The sequence below is a fragment of the Labrus mixtus genome, chromosome 7, assembly GCF_963584025.1.
Source record: "Labrus mixtus chromosome 7, fLabMix1.1, whole genome shotgun sequence".
Lineage (NCBI taxonomy): Eukaryota > Metazoa > Chordata > Actinopteri > Labriformes > Labridae > Labrus > Labrus mixtus.
This window is the reverse complement of record NC_083618.1, coordinates 3,173,470-3,193,167: the sequence shown is the minus strand read 5'-3', so window position 1 is coordinate 3,193,167 and position 19,698 is coordinate 3,173,470. Positions and strand designations below refer to the sequence as shown.

Below are 19,698 nucleotides of genomic sequence, written 5' to 3'. Positions count from 1 at the left end.
AAATGCAGTTAGGAAAAAAACATTAACGTATATTAAAATTAAATCTTGCTAACAATTAATGGTTTCAAAATACAACTGGAACACACAATAAAAGGTTATTTTTAAAATGCATTTATATTTCTATATATTTGGTTTACAATCAAACAGTCAAATACTCAGCTCCAATGCATTTCATCACAGTTGGATATTGAAAGATATGCAAAATATAATAATAAATATATAACAGTCGCTATTGTACAAAGGCACAGTGGCATGGTAAACTGCTCAGTTTACAATTCACCAGAGTGAAGTCAGAGTCACTCTGACCCACAGCTGTGTTTATGTTGTGTGCAACATTTTAAAACTAGGTAGTGAAGTACCTGAAAAGAATGTGAAATATGCATGTTGCAAATTCAAATTTTGAGATATGGTCAGATAAACTACTTATTGCAGTCCACAGTTATTCAAAAAAAGTAATACTAAAGTCCCTTAACCCCTTTACAGTATCCACATGCAGTACCACATCCCTACTGGGTCATACAGAAAGGTCATAAATACATTTCACATCACATTTGCTCACTTGGTACAGTACATGAAGCCAACCCAAGTCCAAATACATTCCCTGTTGTCTACATTAAGAAATGAATTGTACTTCTCCCAATGATATAAATGATATCAGATTTGTCTAGTAGATGTGTTAGTGGTTGAGCTTCAAGGACTGAACCAAAGATTTCGAGATAAAGTAAAAAAAAAAAACATAAACAGGCAGTTGTTCCTGAATAGTTTTGTTATGTGCAGGATGAAGGTGTTTCTATTCATTTTCTTTTCAAATATGGCAGTTTGTACACCTGAAACATGTGACAGGATTAAGATTATATACCAGTACACAGTTTAATTTCATATTTGGAATGTCTAGGAAACTTATGCACACAATCAGAATCCACTTTAAAATTGTTTTAATGCATAGCTATTTCGTTTTTTATCATGTTCATTCTTGCACAAATGTAGCATCGTGTATTTGGTCGTAGTCAATGTAAGAGTGCCCATTATGGTTTATACACTTCTTTTTGAAATGCAAAGTACATATTATGTATCATTCCCTTATTTGGCTTTGTCCGTGAAAGACGGGACAGCTGCCTCTTTCTGTTTCAGTTTGTTCAGTTTCTCATGAACACACATGATAGATTGCAGGCAAAATTCAGGCATACTCAAGAAAATCTTTTGGAAAAGGAGAAGACAAATGCGAGAGCACATGTGCCTGCCTATAAATGTGTGTGTGTGTGTGTGTGTGTGTGTGTGTGTGTGTGTGTGTGTGTGTGTGTGTGTGTGTGTGTGTGTCTTTTGGTAGAAGTGTATGTTTATGTGTCTACAGTAGTGCATCCAGGTCCAGCTCCGGCAAAGCCTCCTTCCAATAAGAGAAGCTGCTGTACTCAGGACAGTCCAGAGCGAAGGACATGCTGCCCTCCACAGACAGCATGGGAAAGAAATGTTCCACCAGCTCACTTAGATGGCTGTACCTGCAAAACACACACACACATGAAAACTTAAGACACATGTGTTAGAGATTGTAGGTTTGTAAAAGTGGGTTCTGTGACAGTCTAGTCATTTTAAAAGTTGTTTTGGAGTTTCCTACAAATAGTTGAGATTGTTCAGGCTGCATATGAACGATACTGATGAAAGTGGATAAACTTCAGCACATCAGTTTTTTGTTTGTTGCAAAATTACCAAACCCAGTGAAATTGAATGCAGTCAATTATTGTGTAAAGTCCATTACTTCTTAGTTGGGCACAAACACTCGTATCAGTCATAGGTTCTTTTTTTTTTGATATGACAGAATTATCAAAGTCTTTTAGAGTTTTTTTAAAGCTTAAAAAGAGATTGTTTCGATCTTTATTGTTTCACACTTACGAGGACTTGTTGCCTTTCGTTTTCTCCTGGATGAGCTCTCCTTTCGGGTTGACAGTAAATAATCTGGTGTCAGGCACCCCGACCTGCTTATAGGCATAAGCATCCTAAAAAAAAGAAAGGAAAAATTGTCTCATCGACCTTTGTTTTATCTATGTACACTAAAAAGATTGTTCTTCTGTTACAGCAGTAATCCATGATCAATCATTAGCCAGTGTTTACTTATGAACTAGCAAACCCCAGACTTTACAGCAACATTTCCTACACTTACTTCTAACTACTGGAGTATATTCATGGATGTATATGTGTATATGTTAATAGGACAAGGAAAAACACGTATATTCTTATTTATTTTCTTAACAGTCCTTAGTGATCATGTACAAACCCTGATGCAACATCACACCTGGAAACCTTGACTGAAAACACATTTGTGTCTCTTTTCAGAGCCAGTTTTACAGCATTGCTTACATTAGTCCTGTTGCCAAAGGCTGCGTAGAAGGGCCGTCTCTGTGGGTTGAACAGGTCCCTGATGTCACCGAGGCAAGCGATCTTAAAAACCTCGGGCTTCTTCTCAATAACTTCTCTGCAAAGTTTAGGACAGACAGTTCACAGTCAAAAGGGAAATCTGTTTTAAATGCTTGGCCCCTGTCATACATTTACAGTTCTATTATTCACAAAGGAAAATAATTTAGCACTTTTGTGTTCAAGAAGTGTCCACTAGAGGTCAGCAGTACACTCCATTGATTTTCAAACTCCAAAGACATTTTCCTACAAACATTTTTTTTATGTTTTTTGATGCTGAATTCTATTTATTATATTGATTATTTCTATAAAAGGAAACACAGTGAACTAATAGCATGTAAACAGTAGTTCAGTATTAAGATTCCTTACCTGTGTAGAGCTGAAAAGAGGCTGCTGGGGGCCAACAGCACAGGGCCTTTGGGGAGGACAGTGCCTTGATCATTAACCCACTGAAGGTAGTCCTTTGTGATGGCAGCCATGCCTATGGCCCTGGCTGAACAATACAGGAACTTATAACCATTTCTGCAAGGAAAGGGGCAACAACATTTCAGGTAAACAAATTGATTCACAGAAAGAAAAAACTTACAGAATTCTTCTGACAAGACATTTGTGCTGAGACCTGTTTTCTTTTAGTATTAGTGACAAAAGATTAGCACTTCAAATAAAATCTAATCTTTTTACAATTAACTGAACAGCTGAACTCATTATAAAAGCCCAACGTAAAATAAAAAGGCAAACATCTGGTAGAGCAGATTAGACAGACATCTGCAAAATCAGAATGACATCATCTGTGGGAGATAAATTGGATCTGTTTTGGCCTGTGAAATGTTCGTATTCCATGTGGAAGTTCAGTAAGGGCGGATACAAAAGGGAAAATAACAAACTAAATAAACACATTTCATGATGACTTTCTGTTGTTTAAAATGCTGGTAATATTTTTCTACACATACTGGTGTATTTTGTGGTAGAGTTTGGCGATGCCTTTGTGAGTCCAGTCTTTTCCAAACTGAGGTAGAATATGACCCAGAGCGTCAGACCTGCAGGAGACAAGACCCCTCATGAAACACGTTGCTGTTAAAGATGCACTATAGAGCAATCAGGAACTCTGCTTAACTGGCTTTATATCAGATTGTCTAATGCACAATATATGTCTGATTTACTTTGTGATGGTGCCGTCTATGTCTGATATGATGATGCGATCGTTCCAGTTCCACAGGTAGATGGCAGCCTCACAGCGACAGGTGCCTTGGTACTGTGTGGTCACACTGAAAACCACTTTGTTGGCTCCTTCACGCAGGTTCAAGTGTTCCTGGTTGTGAGAAAATGACATGATTAGCTTAGCGAAGAGAAAACAAAAGCACAAGGACATGGTCATCCTCTACATACACTTCATAGCACTATACAATTCTTAATGTAGATGTATGAATATGTGAGCATGTGCTTCTCTTACTATCTGTTCAGAGGTCAGACGCAGTGATTTGCGGTACATCTGACTGATGCACTGAGTGGCGCTGAGGGTTTCTGTTGATAGGCTGACTGGAAGGGTTGCTTTTCTGCCGAGTCCAGCTGCCTCATCACTGTCCACGTCATCCAATGTGGCTCTGGAGGAAAAGTGCACATTTAATTAACACACTATTATTCTTCCCTGTTACTGTGCCTCTATTTAAAGACATTAAATACTAACTCACTGACACAGACACTGACTGAAAATAAGAAAACCTTCAACATGGCTCTAAGCAACCTCATTTAATGTGAAATGGACGATTTAGACAAAGCTCTGGCACCCTCTGGTGGCACTTGGGTATCCTACATGCTGAGACTTTGAATTGATTCAAAAGAATATCACGCTGCACCTACTCAAAAATGAAACGAAAGCTAGTGCGTATAGGTTCAGACTGACACATAGATATGTTTCTAGGGCTGCATTTGTTTTCTTTACTTTTTTCACTACAATATTGGAGATCCTAAGAATGTTAAGAAATTCAGATATCATTCAAGTGCTCACAAAATACTTAAACGGACACTTGGATGGAGCCAGTGGAAGTGAATGAGACCTTACATTACTCTGTCACTCCTGTGTGTGGCCTTATTCAACACTTGTGTTTTATATAATCATTGGGGCAACAGACAAATAGCAAAAATTCTGTCCAATTATTTTTTTTACATTTATGTGAATTATGAAAAACAATAAATAAAAAGAAAGGACAGGCAATCTTTGGATTAATCTTTCCAGCGATGCTTCTCAATGTCCTTAAGAACCCTCAAACATTAAAAGTAGAAAGACAGCTGTTGAGCAGGAAGATCAGATTCCAGCTGAAACACAGCATGTGAGGTTTTATAAGGCAGAGTTTCTGTGTTAATCACTTCTCAGTGAGATGACTTACTTTACTGAGGAAGATACACTTGCCAGTGGCTCATCTTGCTCCTCTTTTGAGATCTTCTGCTGAAAACAAGGTTACATCTTCAGGTATATTCTCACAAGATACAGTAGCAATGATGGTTTTTTTTTACAAACAGAACTTATTTTTATGTCACACATGGATTTAACAAAACTGCACTGAAAAATATTATAATTACAATCATTTCTATTACAGGTGCAAACTGACTGTAGCTCATCAAAACACATTTGATTGAGACTAACGGGGGTTCTAAGGAAGGTACCTGGTTGTTGTCCATGTCTCTTCTCCTCCAGGAGAACCACCAGCGTCCACTCTTTTTAGGCATCTTGTCTTTCATCAGCCGGTCAATTGTACCCTACAATAGTATTAATAATCATAATAATAGATTGGATTTATATAGCTCCTTTCAAAGGACCCAAGGACTCTTCAGATTTAGAATTTAGAAGTAAATTCTAAATGTGAAATATGAGTATTTCAAAAAGATTTTTAAAAATTAAATACTATAATTTTACAATTGTGATTAATCATGATTAAATACAGTCTCTACTGTTAATAATCACAATTATAATTTTTACTGATTGACTGAACTATTTAATCAATATTTCTAAGGACTAAGGTAGGAAACGTGAAATACCTTTGGTAGATTTTTCTGGAAAGTTGTCATTGACAAGACCATTGGAGCAGCTGCTGCCCAGTTATAATAGCTGTGAAAGATGAACAATCATTGACATAAACACCAAAATACTGACCATTTTTAATTCATCTAGACGTACTGTACATGCAAACAATCAAACATCAACAAATAATTTACAGTTGTGATAGCAAATCTTACTTGGAGTTGATGCAGACTACAAGACTCAGATCTTCAATGATTCCCGGATTGTTGGCAAAATCCTGGTATGTCACGATATGCTCCATGAACTTTTCTGAATGAACAGAAAACTCAACACGGTTAAATTACCTCACTGTGGCTCCTTTAATCCTGCAACATTGAAAAGCCACTCCACAACAGCAGCAGCGATTCCCCGTCCCTTACCCTTAGTGATCTGGCTGGTGTCGCCCTCTTGTCCACAGAGGGACATGCTGACATCCATGTTGTAGGAGGTGGAATCAGACAGATACTCTGTCCCGCTGTCCATGGCCCCGCTGCCCACAGACTGTGGGGACTGGCTCCCTGAGTAGGAACCCTGCTCGGCCCCATGCTGAGAACCCCCCTCTGCCTCACTGCAGGGAACAAAGACACTCAAATTCAATCACTGTGGACATTACTGACATCATTGCCTTTTAATGTTTGTTTTGAAAATAAACGAGTTCTTCTAAATAGGTTTAAAATGTACCACTTATATTGTATGTTATCAATCTAATCTAACATACATTCTTTTTTTTTTCACCTCTTAGGGAAATAAAGTGCAGCCTTCTCCGGGTCCAACGTCCTCAGATCGTCCAGGTAAATATCTGTCGGTCCTAGATGATGATTTCGTTTACCTAAAAAAATCACACATGAACCCAGCTGGTAAATAGTGGTGTAAATAGATTACTTAGTTAACACAAACTCTACACTGATACTTTGAGCACATCTGAAGTGTGAGGAAAAGAATATCACCCTTTTTCTTTTCCAGTTGCTCCACTTTAGAGGACACCTCAGAAGAATTTGCTGAAGCCTCCACAGTAGTCCAACTGGTCGCGGCGTCTCTCCCGTCAGCTTTTGGTCCACGGTCCTCCTCCCCCTCTTCTGCCCAGGGATATATCCCACTGTCCTCCTCACTCACAGGGGGACTGCTGGTGGATCCCTGCTCCCCGTGCTCTGATGAGGCGCTCTGCATCTGCAGGTCTGACCTCGTCGCACTGCAGTCCTCGCTCTCTTTTATGAGTTGTATTTGTGTGTTGTTTAAATTGGTCTCACTATCTTGGTTTTTTGGGCTTATAACATCAGTCTCAGTGTTAATAAGCTCAACGCTGGTTGTGCTTTCTTTGCAAGCAGGAGAATCGGTTCCAGCTATTAAATTAGCTATAAAAGAAGATCGCTCCTCTTTTTCTTCTTCTAAGTCCACATAAGTCTTAGCTGTAGGTGCATACGACATGTCGAGGTCAGTGGGGGTGGAATGAGCAATGTGAGAGTTTTTCTCCTTGGATAAAGGGGGGGTCTGCATAGGGAGGCTCCCTAGATCCAAAGATTGAGTCCTTGGTTGTGGTCTGACCACTGTTACCCTGCCCACTCTGCCACAGCTGATCACAGGCTGGTAGCACGTGTCGAAGGAGTCCTGTCTCTCTATGGTGCAGAAATGAGAGCTGCCAGAAGGGGAGATCCTCTCTGTTTGACACAGCTGTGAGGGGGACGGGGCAGATTGAGTGTCAGCGTGGCAATACTGAATCTACAGCCAATCAAATCTATAGCTGTTTATGTGTGAGTGTACAGGGTGTTTACATACCACGGGAAAGGCACCCCAGTTCCACTCTATCTGAGGCCCAGAGGACCCCTGGGGTTTAACCACAAGCTCAGAGTCGCTCTTGGGAGAGGTGGCTAAGCTGAGGAACACACTGCCGTGACAGAGAAAAGATCAAACGTGAGATAAAGAGAAAAAAGTCAATTCATGTGAGGAGAAGAAACAGTACGATTTTATCTCTAACAACTGGTCCTCAAACTGCCTCAGTGTGGCCGCTCAACACAAACAAACCAATCAATCAATAGAGAGTAAAGATTAACATTCCTCACCTATCTGAGGGTGACTGCTCTTCGTCTGAGTGTGGATGAGTGTCTCGGCTCTGCATGGCCGCTAGCTCACTTGGCTCCTCGGACAGCGAGTAGTACACTGATTTACTGTAACACATGTCAGAAGACATTTTGAAGTGAACACTAAAATGAAGGTGAAAGGCTACTCTTTATGACAATCCCACTGACAACAACACCACGCCATGCCATGAAAAACAACATCAATAAAAATTATATAAACTAATTTATTGTTTTCTGCTTCAATGTATCATCGCAGGAAGATATTCTCACTCATTACTGCGGACAATTTCCACCACAATGAGAAGATCACAAGATGTGCAAACGTTTTTTTATGAGACGGAGGTGAGGACAAATGAAACAGTTTGGTTTTAAACGAGTGACTATTGCCTGAGTAAATCAAGATCTTGTACCATTTCTTTAAACAGTTCTGTTCTTAGTTTGCCTTAAAAAAAAACATATACACAGTCCAGTGAGTTTAAATCACAGACCTGGCGTGCAGCGGTGTCATGGGCCCCTCTTTAGCAGGACTCTCCTGTCCGGCCTGATCGCTCTCTCTCTCCAACTCCCTCTCTCTTTCTCTCTCGTCCGACGACGATCCGGCCTCGTCTCTCAGGTGAGAATCAGAACGGATTCGTTTGCGGCGGCGTTTCTTCTTGCGAGCACCAGAGCCAGTTATGATGGATCCCTCGCCTGTCTCCTCGAGCTCCTCTGAGGTCTCCAGAGGGATTGGGGAGGTGCACAAATGAGCTGGGACCTGGGACTGGGGGGGACGGAAAGTTTGCAAAGATGATTTGTTTAAGGATACACAAATGGATTCATTTTGACCAAACATGGATAACATGAAGAATGGCTTTATCATCTCACCTCCATGTTTTCATTTTCCTCCACAAAGAAAGCTTCTCCATTGTCCCCCAGCTTCATGTGCAGGTCAACCGATTCACCATTTATCTCGATGTCCACCTGCGATTGCGATGCATGCGTTTGTCAAATTATGAAAGCATGAAGAGAAAATCATCATCATAATATATACATAAAAATATAGTCAAAGTAATCATAAAGGGAAATACTGACAATTTTCTCCTTGGAGCGCAGCACACCCAGCTTGCCGAAGCGAACGTGAAAGGGGGAACACTGGAACGATCCATCGGGCTGTCGCACCACAATCACGTCGATCCCTCCGGTCAGAGTGGCGGGATTAAGGCCGCGGTACAACTCCTTCACTGTCACGAACACAGTCTCCGCAAAGTGGCCCACAATGTTCATGGTTTGGGACTGAAAACAAAAACACACAAAAAATTAGAAGTGAGAACATTAGGGCTGAGACACAGGAACAAAAAGTGTCTGTGTTCAGTGTTTTCTTTCCACGTCTTCCATTCATGATACATAACAATCTATTATAAAGAATTCCCATGACTTTATTATTGAAATAATCAAGCTAAAATAAATGTGAGATGCAACGAAGAGAAGTACATATCACAACATCATTAGCCAAGTAGCCTCAAACCTTTCCACAACAGTAAGCCCCAAACAGAAGGGTTTATTTTGAAAAACGCAACGTCAGTGTTTCCAGTGTTTAGAGTCAACCACAATGACCTTTGGATCGCATCTTATTCATGACTAATGGGCTAAAGATCAACAACTGTGAAAGAAGGTGAGGTCTATTACAGCTACATACTGACTGCTTGTTACTACAGCACAAAAAAGAGCTACTAAATGATTGTGGCAGAACATGACGATTATATGAAAGAGTCCCTGACATGAACATAAACGCTTGTTAATTCAGGTTAGTTAATTAAACTAAGAACTGAAAAAAGTTTTTATTATTTTTTGTCTCTTCAGTAAGGCAGAACATGTGGAACCAGAAGTAGCTTTAGTATGTCTAAACTTTTCCAAGGTTCCTGAAAAACTTAACATCTGGCCCAGTTTGAAGAACCTGCATCGACATTACTGACTGTCAGAGTCGCTTCAGTGTGATTTTAGAAACAGGTTTGTCACCTCGTTTGACTTTACAAGACCTTGACATGACTGAACAGTATACCAACTTATAACTATATTACCGTGTATTTAAATTTAAATTAAGACACACCTCAAGAAAATATTTTCTGAAGTCACAAACAAGAAGCCGGAGATGATAACCCTTCACTGTTACCGTATTAGTAACCAATTTTATCCTTAAAATTACTTATTTAAAAACACATACAGTCAAAGAAATCTCAAAACATTAATTAATTCCACTTTTATGAGGCTCATTAAGTTGAAATGTTGTTGACACAGCTTGTTAACCGCAGTGTTCAGGAGGCACAACGTGTGTCCGCTCTGTAAGACCAAAATCAAAGATTATCTTCACAACTCATGTAGATACGTTTGTTTATCATTTTTCCTCTCTTCCATTCTTTTAAAAAAAAACATCAGAAACAGTCATGGTAAACCTGGTTCTGAGATCTGAAAACTTAAAAAGAGACTCTTACAGTAAACATGTTTTAAGCATCGACTCTACATTTCCAATTCGAAGTCTTACCCACAGTGAGGGATGCAGATGTCCCCTCCCAACCAGACTGTGTTCACTGGACCTCTCTTCTGCCATACGACGACACTATAAAGGCTCTTCCCATCCCACTTTCCCACAAACGTTACCTTCATCTCCCCCCGAGGAACTTGTCATCCATATTCCTCGGGATGCTCAGCTTACTCTAAAGGCTAGACTTAAACCCCCACCCATGTCTGTCAGTAGATGTTAGGCAACATTTTGTTAGCTTTAACCACTGGGACCTAGCGACAAATATTGTAGAGTTGATTATAAAAAAACTGCTCAGTCAAACAGGACTTTCCTCTTGATCGGTTATCATTGAAATGATAGCGCTCTATTCCACTGTGTAGCTGTGGCTGGATGCAAAATATAGCAATCTATGAGAGAGTCCTGGTAAATTCAGTCACACGCTGATGCTTCCTCTATCCAACACAATTTCACAAGCACACACACACCCTCCTGTCACACTGAATTCATACTTCCCCACTTGCACTGCACATGACAGCCAGACCAGCAGTTTCTGAAAGGCTTTCGGACAGGCTATTCAAACACGCTCCACAGGAAAACGCACAACTGAGCGATCCCACAGTTTCTGGTTTTGACCACCGCTCTCTGGGCCATCAAAGATGAGGAGGGCTCACTGGCAGTCATGCTCTACCAATACTGGAAAACCCTACAGGGACTGCCTGGCCTTCTCAGGAGGAACTCAAGCAAAGAAAGTGCAGAGCTGGATGGACATCACTTCATGGGTTGTATTCTGAACAGGACTCAACAGTAAGGTAGGCTTATGTTCTAAAAAATGTCTCAGATAAAAAGCTGTCATTGATGTGAGTATTTCAAAAAGAACCTCTTTTTCCACTGAGGCTTTTATGCGTACGTCATTTAGAGTGATAGTGCAACTGCCAGATCAGCTGTAATTAGCAAACAGGAAAAACAAAGGCCAGCAGTAAACAATGCTAGTGAGATATAACCAAATGTAGAACTGTAGAGGGCTTACAGAGGGGAACGATAAGGAGTTAATAACTGATGCACATGGATCACTGTTGTCACTTGTAGCAGCATGCAGTTTGTACTTTATTAAACACATTCATGTATAAACAGGAATGTATAAACTTGTCAGAACTCCAGCATGGCTCCTTGAGGAATTTGACCTGCTGACCTTTACACTTTGGTTGGTCATTTACACTACTTATTGATTTATTGGTTGTCAAAATGATGTTGAAACTGTGAATTCTTAATGATGTTCTGAATGGTCGGTGAGAATTTGCTCCTTTTACAGGAAACAACTTAAAAAGTAAATGCAGTTAATGCAGTTTTCTAATTAATATAACTTCAGAGAGGGGTAGTCTACACCACGACCTCAAATAACTTTCGACACAGTGTCATCATTTGTATAATCCTGTGTTAGCAACTTTAACTCTTGACATTAAAGAACAGCAAAGAGGCAGGTCCGCTCCACTTTAAATTACGTTACACTAAGTTAAACTCTACAGTGAGACATAACCGTAAGGACTTGATATGTTTTACAGTGTAAATTTGTATAATTCAGTGTAAAACATATCAAGTCCTTACGGTTATGTGTAAAATTTACACGGAGTTCAAAGTGGAAATATCTGTCGGACTTGTCCAAACAACATGTAACTGGCAGAAAGTAAAAACAACCTCACAAAAAACGCAACTCAGTTTGACACATTATCATCTTTAACGACGGAAAAACAACTTAATATCGTTTGTTCTCTGCGTAAACAACAACAAAGTGTACATAGCAGCTTACCTTCCGTGGTGCTTTTTTGGATTAACAAAACAACGGCAGACATCCAGGATGCTTCCTGCTACGTATTCCCAGACTAGTAGTGGCAAGTTTGCTGCGCCTGCGCAGAACACATGTCAATCACACGAAAAGCCAATGAGGAGACTTGAAATGAAGAAATGTCCCGCCTCTAACGTTCATTTGTAAACAAAGCATTTAATGATGCATGAATTCCTTGAATTGTCATTGTAATAAGCAATAAGTAAAAAAAAATAGGGAAGTAGGTATTCAATTAGACAATGAAAATATTATAATAAGATTTTATTTAAATGTGGCACTCTTTGCAAAAGGTTGATTCTGGCTGCTGATAGGCACAATGGGAGCCGAGCCTTTTAGTTAAACTAGCCTATAATAAACCACTACACTTTGAAACTGATGTGTACACTTTAACTTATAGTTCCTTATACAAAAAAGAAAATACTGACAAAACCCACATGACACAAATCAGGGATCCTTAAACAGCACAAATTGATTTCCTTTTAAATTCAGTTATTCAAATTATAGCTGCAGGCCTTTCAGTTATTGGAAACAATCTCCTTTTGATGTTATACTCTACTTCTTATTCAACATATCTTGAATTTGAGAGAACGAAAGATTGGCTTTTTGTGTGCTCAGTGAAGACACCCCACCTCCCAATTATGTCCTCCCGATAAGTTACCTAACCGTCCACATCTTCCTTAGTAGCCACTGGAACACTAACGGCATTGCTACCTTAAACAGACCCAGGCTCAGTTTATGCAACCTATCCAGGTAGTGACAATGCCAATACTATCCACCCTACCCTACACCACATGGCCCCTATTGGCCTCCCACAACTAAACTGTTTAGTCCAATGGGCAGCAAGAGCCAGGACATCACTGGGGTTGACATGTGGGAACCCTGGTGAAGTCCTGGCTCTTGCTGACCATCTGTTGTTGATATAAGTATAAAAATATAAAAAACACATTTAAAGAGTTGGTCACAATATGGCCAATGCACAGCTGCCTGCAGTCTGGCTCATCTGACCTACAAAGTATTCCTGTTCATCTCTTATTTAAAGGATATTTCTAAGCTGTTTTACAGTCTGAAAATGTTCTCATCAATTGAATCTACAGAGGCCATCCTTCTGACTACAGAAGACATGTAGAGACACAATAAAGGTCAACTGAAAATGCAGTGTGTATCTATCACTGGAACGAGTTGTGTCACTTTACAACAGTCCACAGAATGACTTGTTGATTCTGGACCTTTTCTGGGCTGAAAAGATATGCCTGACATTTAAAAGAAAAACAAATAAAAAATCTTGTAGAGATATGATGAACACATTTTTTACTGACTTAACATAACTTTGAGTACTGCTTCTAATGTCTATTTTACTTTTAAAAAAGGCCCAAAATGAGGCAAATTCATTTGAATATATTTGCCTGAGCCTAGACGATATCTGCCAAAGAATTTCATTACATGTTGCATCTAACAACTTCATGCACACACAAGCCAGGCAGCACTTTTTCACATTTTGTCCCAGCACTCAACCCTCATCATCATTCATTGAGAAGTTTTCAGCACCTATTGAAAATGATAACTAGGGTGTCCCAGTAGAGGGCATCACTGCACCTGCACAGAGCCTCATTTGACAGGGACACCGCCTTTCTTTAACTGAATGCTTCCATTCATGCTGGGAACAATTGAAAAAACAATATATCTCAATAAAAAAATAACATTTTAATGTTACTTCTCTTTGTTTGAAAATGTGAATGAGCTCTGTTTCTTAAACAAAGGAAAAAGATGACAATCTGCTTTAAAGTTATATCTATGTATAAAATATATTGTAGATAAGATTTAGCAAAAATAATAAACGATTTGTGAAGCATTAAGGTATCTTTTTCATTCTGAATGGTAAGTCAATTATTGAATATGCAGAAATTGTCCATTTAACGGACATAGAATAAAACATGTCTGTAGTGCCTAAAAAAAGATGTCATTTGTAATAAGTGATGACCACACGTTTCTTAACATAACACATTATGTATTGCCCTGTTAAGGAGATGATTTTGTTACACATATTGGTCAAGGCAGAAGTTATTTATTACCTTGGCTAAACATGACATTTATTTACACAAAGTTATCGTCATGTAGGTGCCCTACCCATAAAACAAGAGGTTTTTTTGCATCTGAAAAACAGATGTTACCACCACGACATAATTCAAGGTGTTCCCTGCACACTCAGGCCTCAGTGATGGCCATCCAAACTGCCTATTTAAGGAAACCCATAGCCTCACAACAGAAACACTGGCTTTCAAAACTGCTCTGCAATTGCTCACAGCTCTCTCCCCCATGTTTCCAACCCTCCACCACACAGAGCCTCCTCTAAATGTTTAGGCTCTTTTCTCTAAATAAGGCAGCCTTATCGTAGTTCCTGTCATTTCTGCCTCTTTCCCAAACATCCCGAGCAGCGTCTGTGGCAGTAGCAAAGCTGGAGCCTGTGCATTCTTTTGCCTTGTATGGAGAAATGGCCCTGCCTGAGATGTCTTTGTACGGGTCAGGCCGGCCTCTCCATTGGTCGGGGCGGAAAGGGGAGGGAACCAACCGGGAGTCTGATTCTTTAAACAAACTTTCCAGTGGGACTGACTGTTTCCCTTTCGCGCTGCTGTGTTGGACCCAGACACCAGGAGTTTGAGGGACTTCCAAATATTTTTCTACCTGAAATCAAGGTGAGAACGAAAGCTGTTACAGAGTTTCAATGAAAGCGTGTTTTCATGTGTTTTAAAGGGCTGGAAGTGTGAATTCTCTTGTGTTCAGAGGTACAATGTTCCACTGTCACTGCTGAGAGGATAGAGATACAACTTCTGAAGTGGACATTTGAATAATAAAAAAAAAAACATTATTGATAACAGTGAGGAGAGACATGAAGAGGATGCTCACCTTGAACCTGTTTATCTTTATTAAAGTAGTACAAATGTACTGTATGCATGTGTTTACCTCAATGTCATCAGTACGGCACATTAGACAGAGGAATTTCTGAATGCAGCTGACCCATTTTGATCACACACTTACACACACACCTTTAATGTTGCCCCTTTTCTTGGTGATGAGAGCTTAACTTCCACTTCACTCTGTGTTTGTTTTTGGAATTCCTGGCCGTTGGCGTCCCCTCCTAAGTAGTGGTGACCTACATGACCTGGAGTTAGGGAGAGGGATGACAGCCTTACTGTTTGGTGATAAGCAATGTGTGTGTGCGTGTGTGTGTGTGTGTGGACTGAGGGACAGAGGAGCTTTGTCATCTGAGAGGATAAAAGGGTCTACAGAGAAGCTGCGGAGGTGGACAGAGAACAAATATATTTGTCAGAGCAAGTCAGGCTGAGGCACGTCAGACGACAAATTCCAACAACAGCCAAATTCATCTGAACCTTCGCAAATTATTCTTTTAATCGTTGTTTTAGCTGTTTTTATTCTGTTGACTTGAGACTCAGAGGAGTTGGAGAGCAGATTTCTGTGTCCTTCACCTTGAAAATGTAACATCACACTATTCAAAGTGTCTCGATTATTGATCGTTTGAGAGAGAGATAGAGCTGAACACTAATCAGCCTCTCTCAGGGGGACTGCTGTATTACTGCAGCCGAAAAAACAATGCACAATTTAAACAATCAAATTTAACTTCTGTTTACACTAGAGCCATTTCATTTTTGCCTTAACAAATTCTATTAGTGCTTAACAATTGCAGCGTGATGAAACTGTGGATTGTTGCGGGGGACGACTGTAGCATCTATGCGGGAGAGAGCCGCCCCTAATTGGATTGAGAATTCCTCTCTTCCTGTCTTCCTGGTTCCTAGAGTCTTAAGTTGGAGCTAGATTCTGTTTTGTTTCCAGCTTCCTCACTGACTGCTGGATGGAGAATGTGAGGGCTTCAAGCCAACAACACACACCTTCCACAATTCTCCAATTTCTCTGGAACATGAAGGAAAAATCAAGGAGTCGAACAGTAGTTGAAGAAAAAGGAAGAGTGATCCAACATGTGTCTGCAGCGAGAGAAAGGAAGAGACAAAATCTTGTGTGTGTGTGCGTGTGTGTGTGTGTGTGTGTGTGTGTGTGTGTGTGTGTGTGTGTGTGTGTGTGTGTGTGTGTGTGTGTGTGTGTGTGTGTGTGTGTGTGTGTGTGTGTGAAACTACATCTTTACCCTCCAGCTTTGTTTTACATTCAAGTACATAAATTCCTTCCCTGCAACCTTTGTACTGATAAACTAAACACACAGAGCCATTTTTGGACTGTTGGTCTTTATGTAAATTCTGCAGTGGACAATAAAGATATTCATTCCAAGTCTTAGTAATTTGCATTGACCATAAAAGTTATAAATCTGCTCTTGTATTTAAGCAGAATTCATTTGTATAGAGATCAACAAGGAAAGAAACGTCTGTACTTGAGATAAAGAGATATTCAAAGCTGCAGTCCAACATGAGGCCGCTGTGTGAATCACACGACCGACAGAGACGGCAGACACAAATATTTAAGGCTCACCCATTGCAGCAGCTCATTAGACGTGATGACAGACAGTGTCGCACAGACAGACAGTGCAGCTGGAGACATGGGGATTTGTTGAAAATAGGACAGCAAAGAGCTATTTTAAAGTGTTGGAGTACACTATGCGTGGCTGTTGCTGTTACTGCTACATGCTGTTACGTCCTTTACTTGTTGCTATAACAATGGATTTATAAATAATTGTAGATTCCAGATTAAAAGTCTTTGAATGTACCCTGATGCAAATGTATATGTAAATCTACATATTTGACTATCCAAGCACACAACACTCAATTTTAAAATGCTTTTGTATTTACAGGAAATCCTGTATTAGAATAATATTTCCAATAGACAAATTGTTCCAATTGTAGAAATTGGCAGGATTGAATGATCTTCTTTTGTCACAACCTTAACCTTCATTATTAATTATTATTGTATTGCTATAAACAACACAACAATAATCTAAATCTGTTTACTTAGAAAGTCTACCATGTTTTTTTGAAAGTGTGATTTTAAGGACAGAAATTTGACCAAGAAGAAAATAAGCAATGTCTTAAGAGTTCACCAGATAAAATTCTCTTCATGTGTGAGTTACAGTCAGTCACCTACAATATTCACATGACCTCAGGGCATGATGTCATGTCACCTCATCTGTGACTCATCAAGCACATTCACCTGCTGCTTCCTGCTGCTCCTCTGACTGCTATCACCCGCTGTGTATCGCACGATCCCATGACACACAGACACACAGACACACACAGACACACACACACACACACACACACACACACACACGCACACACACACACACACACACACACACACACACACACATACACACACACACACACACACACACACACACATGTGCATGACAAATCCTTGCAGACCTGAATATGAGTGACAGGTCTAATTCTGGAAGGACCTGAAGCTAGCCGCAGAGTGCTGTGAACACTGTGTGTCATTTTCACACCCATCACTGTACCCAACATCCAGGGGAAAGATGTGATCCTCACTCAACAAGAAGCGAGGGGAAAATATTCAATTTTATAGAGAAGAAAGAAAGAGCTTAATGCCTGCAGAATAATATATATACATCTAAATCGCATTAGCATTAAAGATGATGCTGAAATGTATATTCAGACAATACACCCAAGCCAAGCTTTCAATGATGGTATCACAACTTTTTTTTACAATCATATCGATAAATCATTTTTTACCGAATGTGCTCAGGCCCAGATCCAGCCGCCACCATGTCGAGCAAGCGTGCCAAGGGAAAGACCACCAAGAAGCGCCCCCAGAGGGCCACCTCCAACGTCTTCGCCATGTTCGACCAGTCTCAGATCCAGGAGTTCAAAGAGGCGTTCAACATGATCGACCAGAACAGAGACGGTTTCATCGACAAGGAGGATCTGCATGACATGCTGGCCTCTCTGGGTACAAATGATTTCTCGTCTTGTCTTCACAGATATGCTTCAGTTATTAAGATTTTTTTTTTTCTCTTCCAAACCCTCAAATGTGATGGAAAAACAAATGCTAACTTGCTTGAGTCCACCTTTAAGTTCCCTTTAATGTAATACACAACATATTGCTCTGAAATGTCTGCTTTTGAACACCCTGTCATGAATGGAAAATGATTAAATTGTTTTCAGTGTCAAGGTTATTCTACTGGCTATAGGCCTAGAAAGAAATGTGAGTTAAGCGTAGTCCAAAGAACAGTAGCGGTTCTAGACCACTTTTACTGAGGGGGCCAAACTAGGGCCAGTTGTTTTGTCAGAGGGGAACATTAAACCCAGGTGAAAAATAGAAATAGCATGTGTATGTAACAGTGCCTCTCGTCCTCAGGTAAGAACCCCTCTGATGAATACCTGGAGGGGATGATGAGCGAGGCACCGGGGCCCATCAACTTCACCATGTTCCTCACCATGTTCGGAGAGAGGCTCAACGGCACCGACCCCGAGGACGTCATCCGCAACGCCTTCGCCTGTTTCGATGAGGAGGGCTCAGGTGAGTCAGTGTTAATAGGTAGAAACATTCAACATAAACGGATCCCGCCACTTACACTGACTTAATCTCCAACCTGATGGATGTGTTTATTTGCATCAAAGGTGTGATCCATGAGGACCACCTGAGAGAGCTGCTGACCACCATGGGCGATCGCTTCACAGATGAGGAGGTGGACGAACTCTTCAGAGAGGCGCCCATTGACAAGAAGGGCAACTTCAACTACGCAGAGTTCACTCGCATCCTCAAACACGGCGCCAAAGACAAGGATGACGAGTAAAGCAAAAAGCCAACTGCCTCATTCCTGCATTCATACTGCAACACAAATAAGTCCCTAGTTCCTACCTTTGTGGGCCTTGTAGGCCTTAGAGAAATTAAATTGGATTTTTAAAAATCAAAATCTTTGATAAAAACGGCCCAAATGGATATTTGGTTTTGTTCATTTTGAACTGAGCATGTTTCAGAAAGGTAGGAGCTTGGTATTTATTTGAGATCTGCAGTTGTTGTAACCCTGGTAGATCATCACAGGGATCCTGGTTGGACATTCAGATACAACAAACATCATGAACATCACCTGGGTTTTTGGACTGACTCAGTGCTTCATACAGTGCCAGCAATGTTTACTTAGCCGTCACACCTGCAAAAGCACAGCATACAGTTTGCTTATCTGTAATATTTGTATCCTTTGTATGTCAGAAATGGATTTAAAAAATATGTATGATTCAGATTGTTTTGTTAAAAGTGATGCATAGTTCCACTTGTTTTTTTTTTTTAAAGCCCTCATCCTTCCCTCAGCTGTTGTTTGTAGCCTCTTTGTTGAAGGATCAGGTAAAGGCCTTAATATGTGTAATTGAAGGAATTCTGTTGTGAAATTGCTCGGACGATTAAAGAAAGTTTTTTCATGCCATTGACGGCGAAAAAGTTTGTGTGTGTGCTTGGCTGTTTATTTTTTTAAGTCCCTGTACTATCTCTTATAACTTCACATGCTGAAGTTTTGTTTTGGAACTTTACTTCTAACGACTGAGGAGAAAGTTTAGGACCGTGTAGATAGAGCAGTGAAAAAGCCTAAGGGCATTAACCTAAATAAACATTTGCTTTAAACTAACAAACATAAAAAGTTAAAACAACAAAAGGTTACTACTACAAGAGGAGATCAAAATCAAACTCTTTTGTCCATGTGAACATCAAAAACTGTTTGAAAGTCATATGAACACACTGTTGTACATTTTCTAAATGTGCAAGAATATTAAGAGTTTATCTGATAATTGAGGGTTTAATAAGCCACTTCCCTTTGTTTCATTATTTTTATTTAAATCACCTTCCAATTAAA

At 40.1% G+C, this 19,698-nt stretch overlaps 2 protein-coding genes and 1 long non-coding RNA gene across 7 annotated transcripts; 2 read left to right on the top strand and 1 right to left on the bottom strand.

The window, feature by feature from the left end:
* Positions 1-95: 95 nt before the first annotated feature.
* Positions 96-11,945, bottom strand: LOC132977500 (phosphatidate phosphatase LPIN2-like). 5 transcript variants are annotated; one of them, XM_061042111.1, is made up of 21 exons: positions 10,055-10,193; positions 8,608-8,808; positions 8,401-8,496; positions 8,025-8,296; positions 7,519-7,623; positions 7,235-7,343; positions 6,409-7,129; positions 6,197-6,290; positions 5,842-6,029; positions 5,638-5,731; positions 5,440-5,509; positions 5,068-5,160; positions 4,791-4,849; positions 3,857-4,007; positions 3,567-3,715; positions 3,357-3,443; positions 2,776-2,928; positions 2,353-2,467; positions 1,888-1,991; positions 1,328-1,496; positions 96-1,295 (listed from the first exon to the last, which is right to left on the bottom strand). In XM_061042111.1, the coding sequence occupies exons 1-20, from the start codon at positions 10,118-10,120 to the stop codon at positions 1,346-1,348; spliced, it is 3,078 nt and encodes a 1,025-aa protein (XP_060898094.1). In that variant the 5' UTR covers positions 10,121-10,193; the 3' UTR covers positions 96-1,295; positions 1,328-1,345. The 5 variants fall into 5 exon arrangements, with proteins under 5 accessions (XP_060898094.1, XP_060898096.1, XP_060898097.1 ...); XM_061042113.1 differs by lacking the exon at positions 10,055-10,193 and adding an exon at positions 11,838-11,945 and having other exon boundaries at positions 96-1,496; XM_061042114.1 differs by having other exon boundaries at positions 96-1,496; positions 10,059-10,199.
* LOC132977503 (uncharacterized) lies at positions 1,156-6,575 on the top strand. Its single transcript, XR_009673825.1, has 3 exons — positions 1,156-1,297; positions 1,328-6,252; positions 6,439-6,575. It is a non-coding gene; the product is annotated as an uncharacterized LOC132977503 (long non-coding RNA).
* A 2,464-nt stretch (positions 11,946-14,409) lies between the features above and the next one.
* myl9b (myosin, light chain 9b, regulatory) lies at positions 14,410-19,289 on the top strand. Its single transcript, XM_061042109.1, has 4 exons — positions 14,410-14,563; positions 17,598-17,801; positions 18,210-18,371; positions 18,473-19,289. The coding sequence occupies exons 2-4, from the start codon at positions 17,618-17,620 to the stop codon at positions 18,646-18,648; spliced, it is 522 nt and encodes a 173-aa protein (XP_060898092.1). The 5' UTR covers positions 14,410-14,563; positions 17,598-17,617; the 3' UTR covers positions 18,649-19,289.
* The last annotated feature ends 409 nt before the right edge of the window (positions 19,290-19,698 follow it).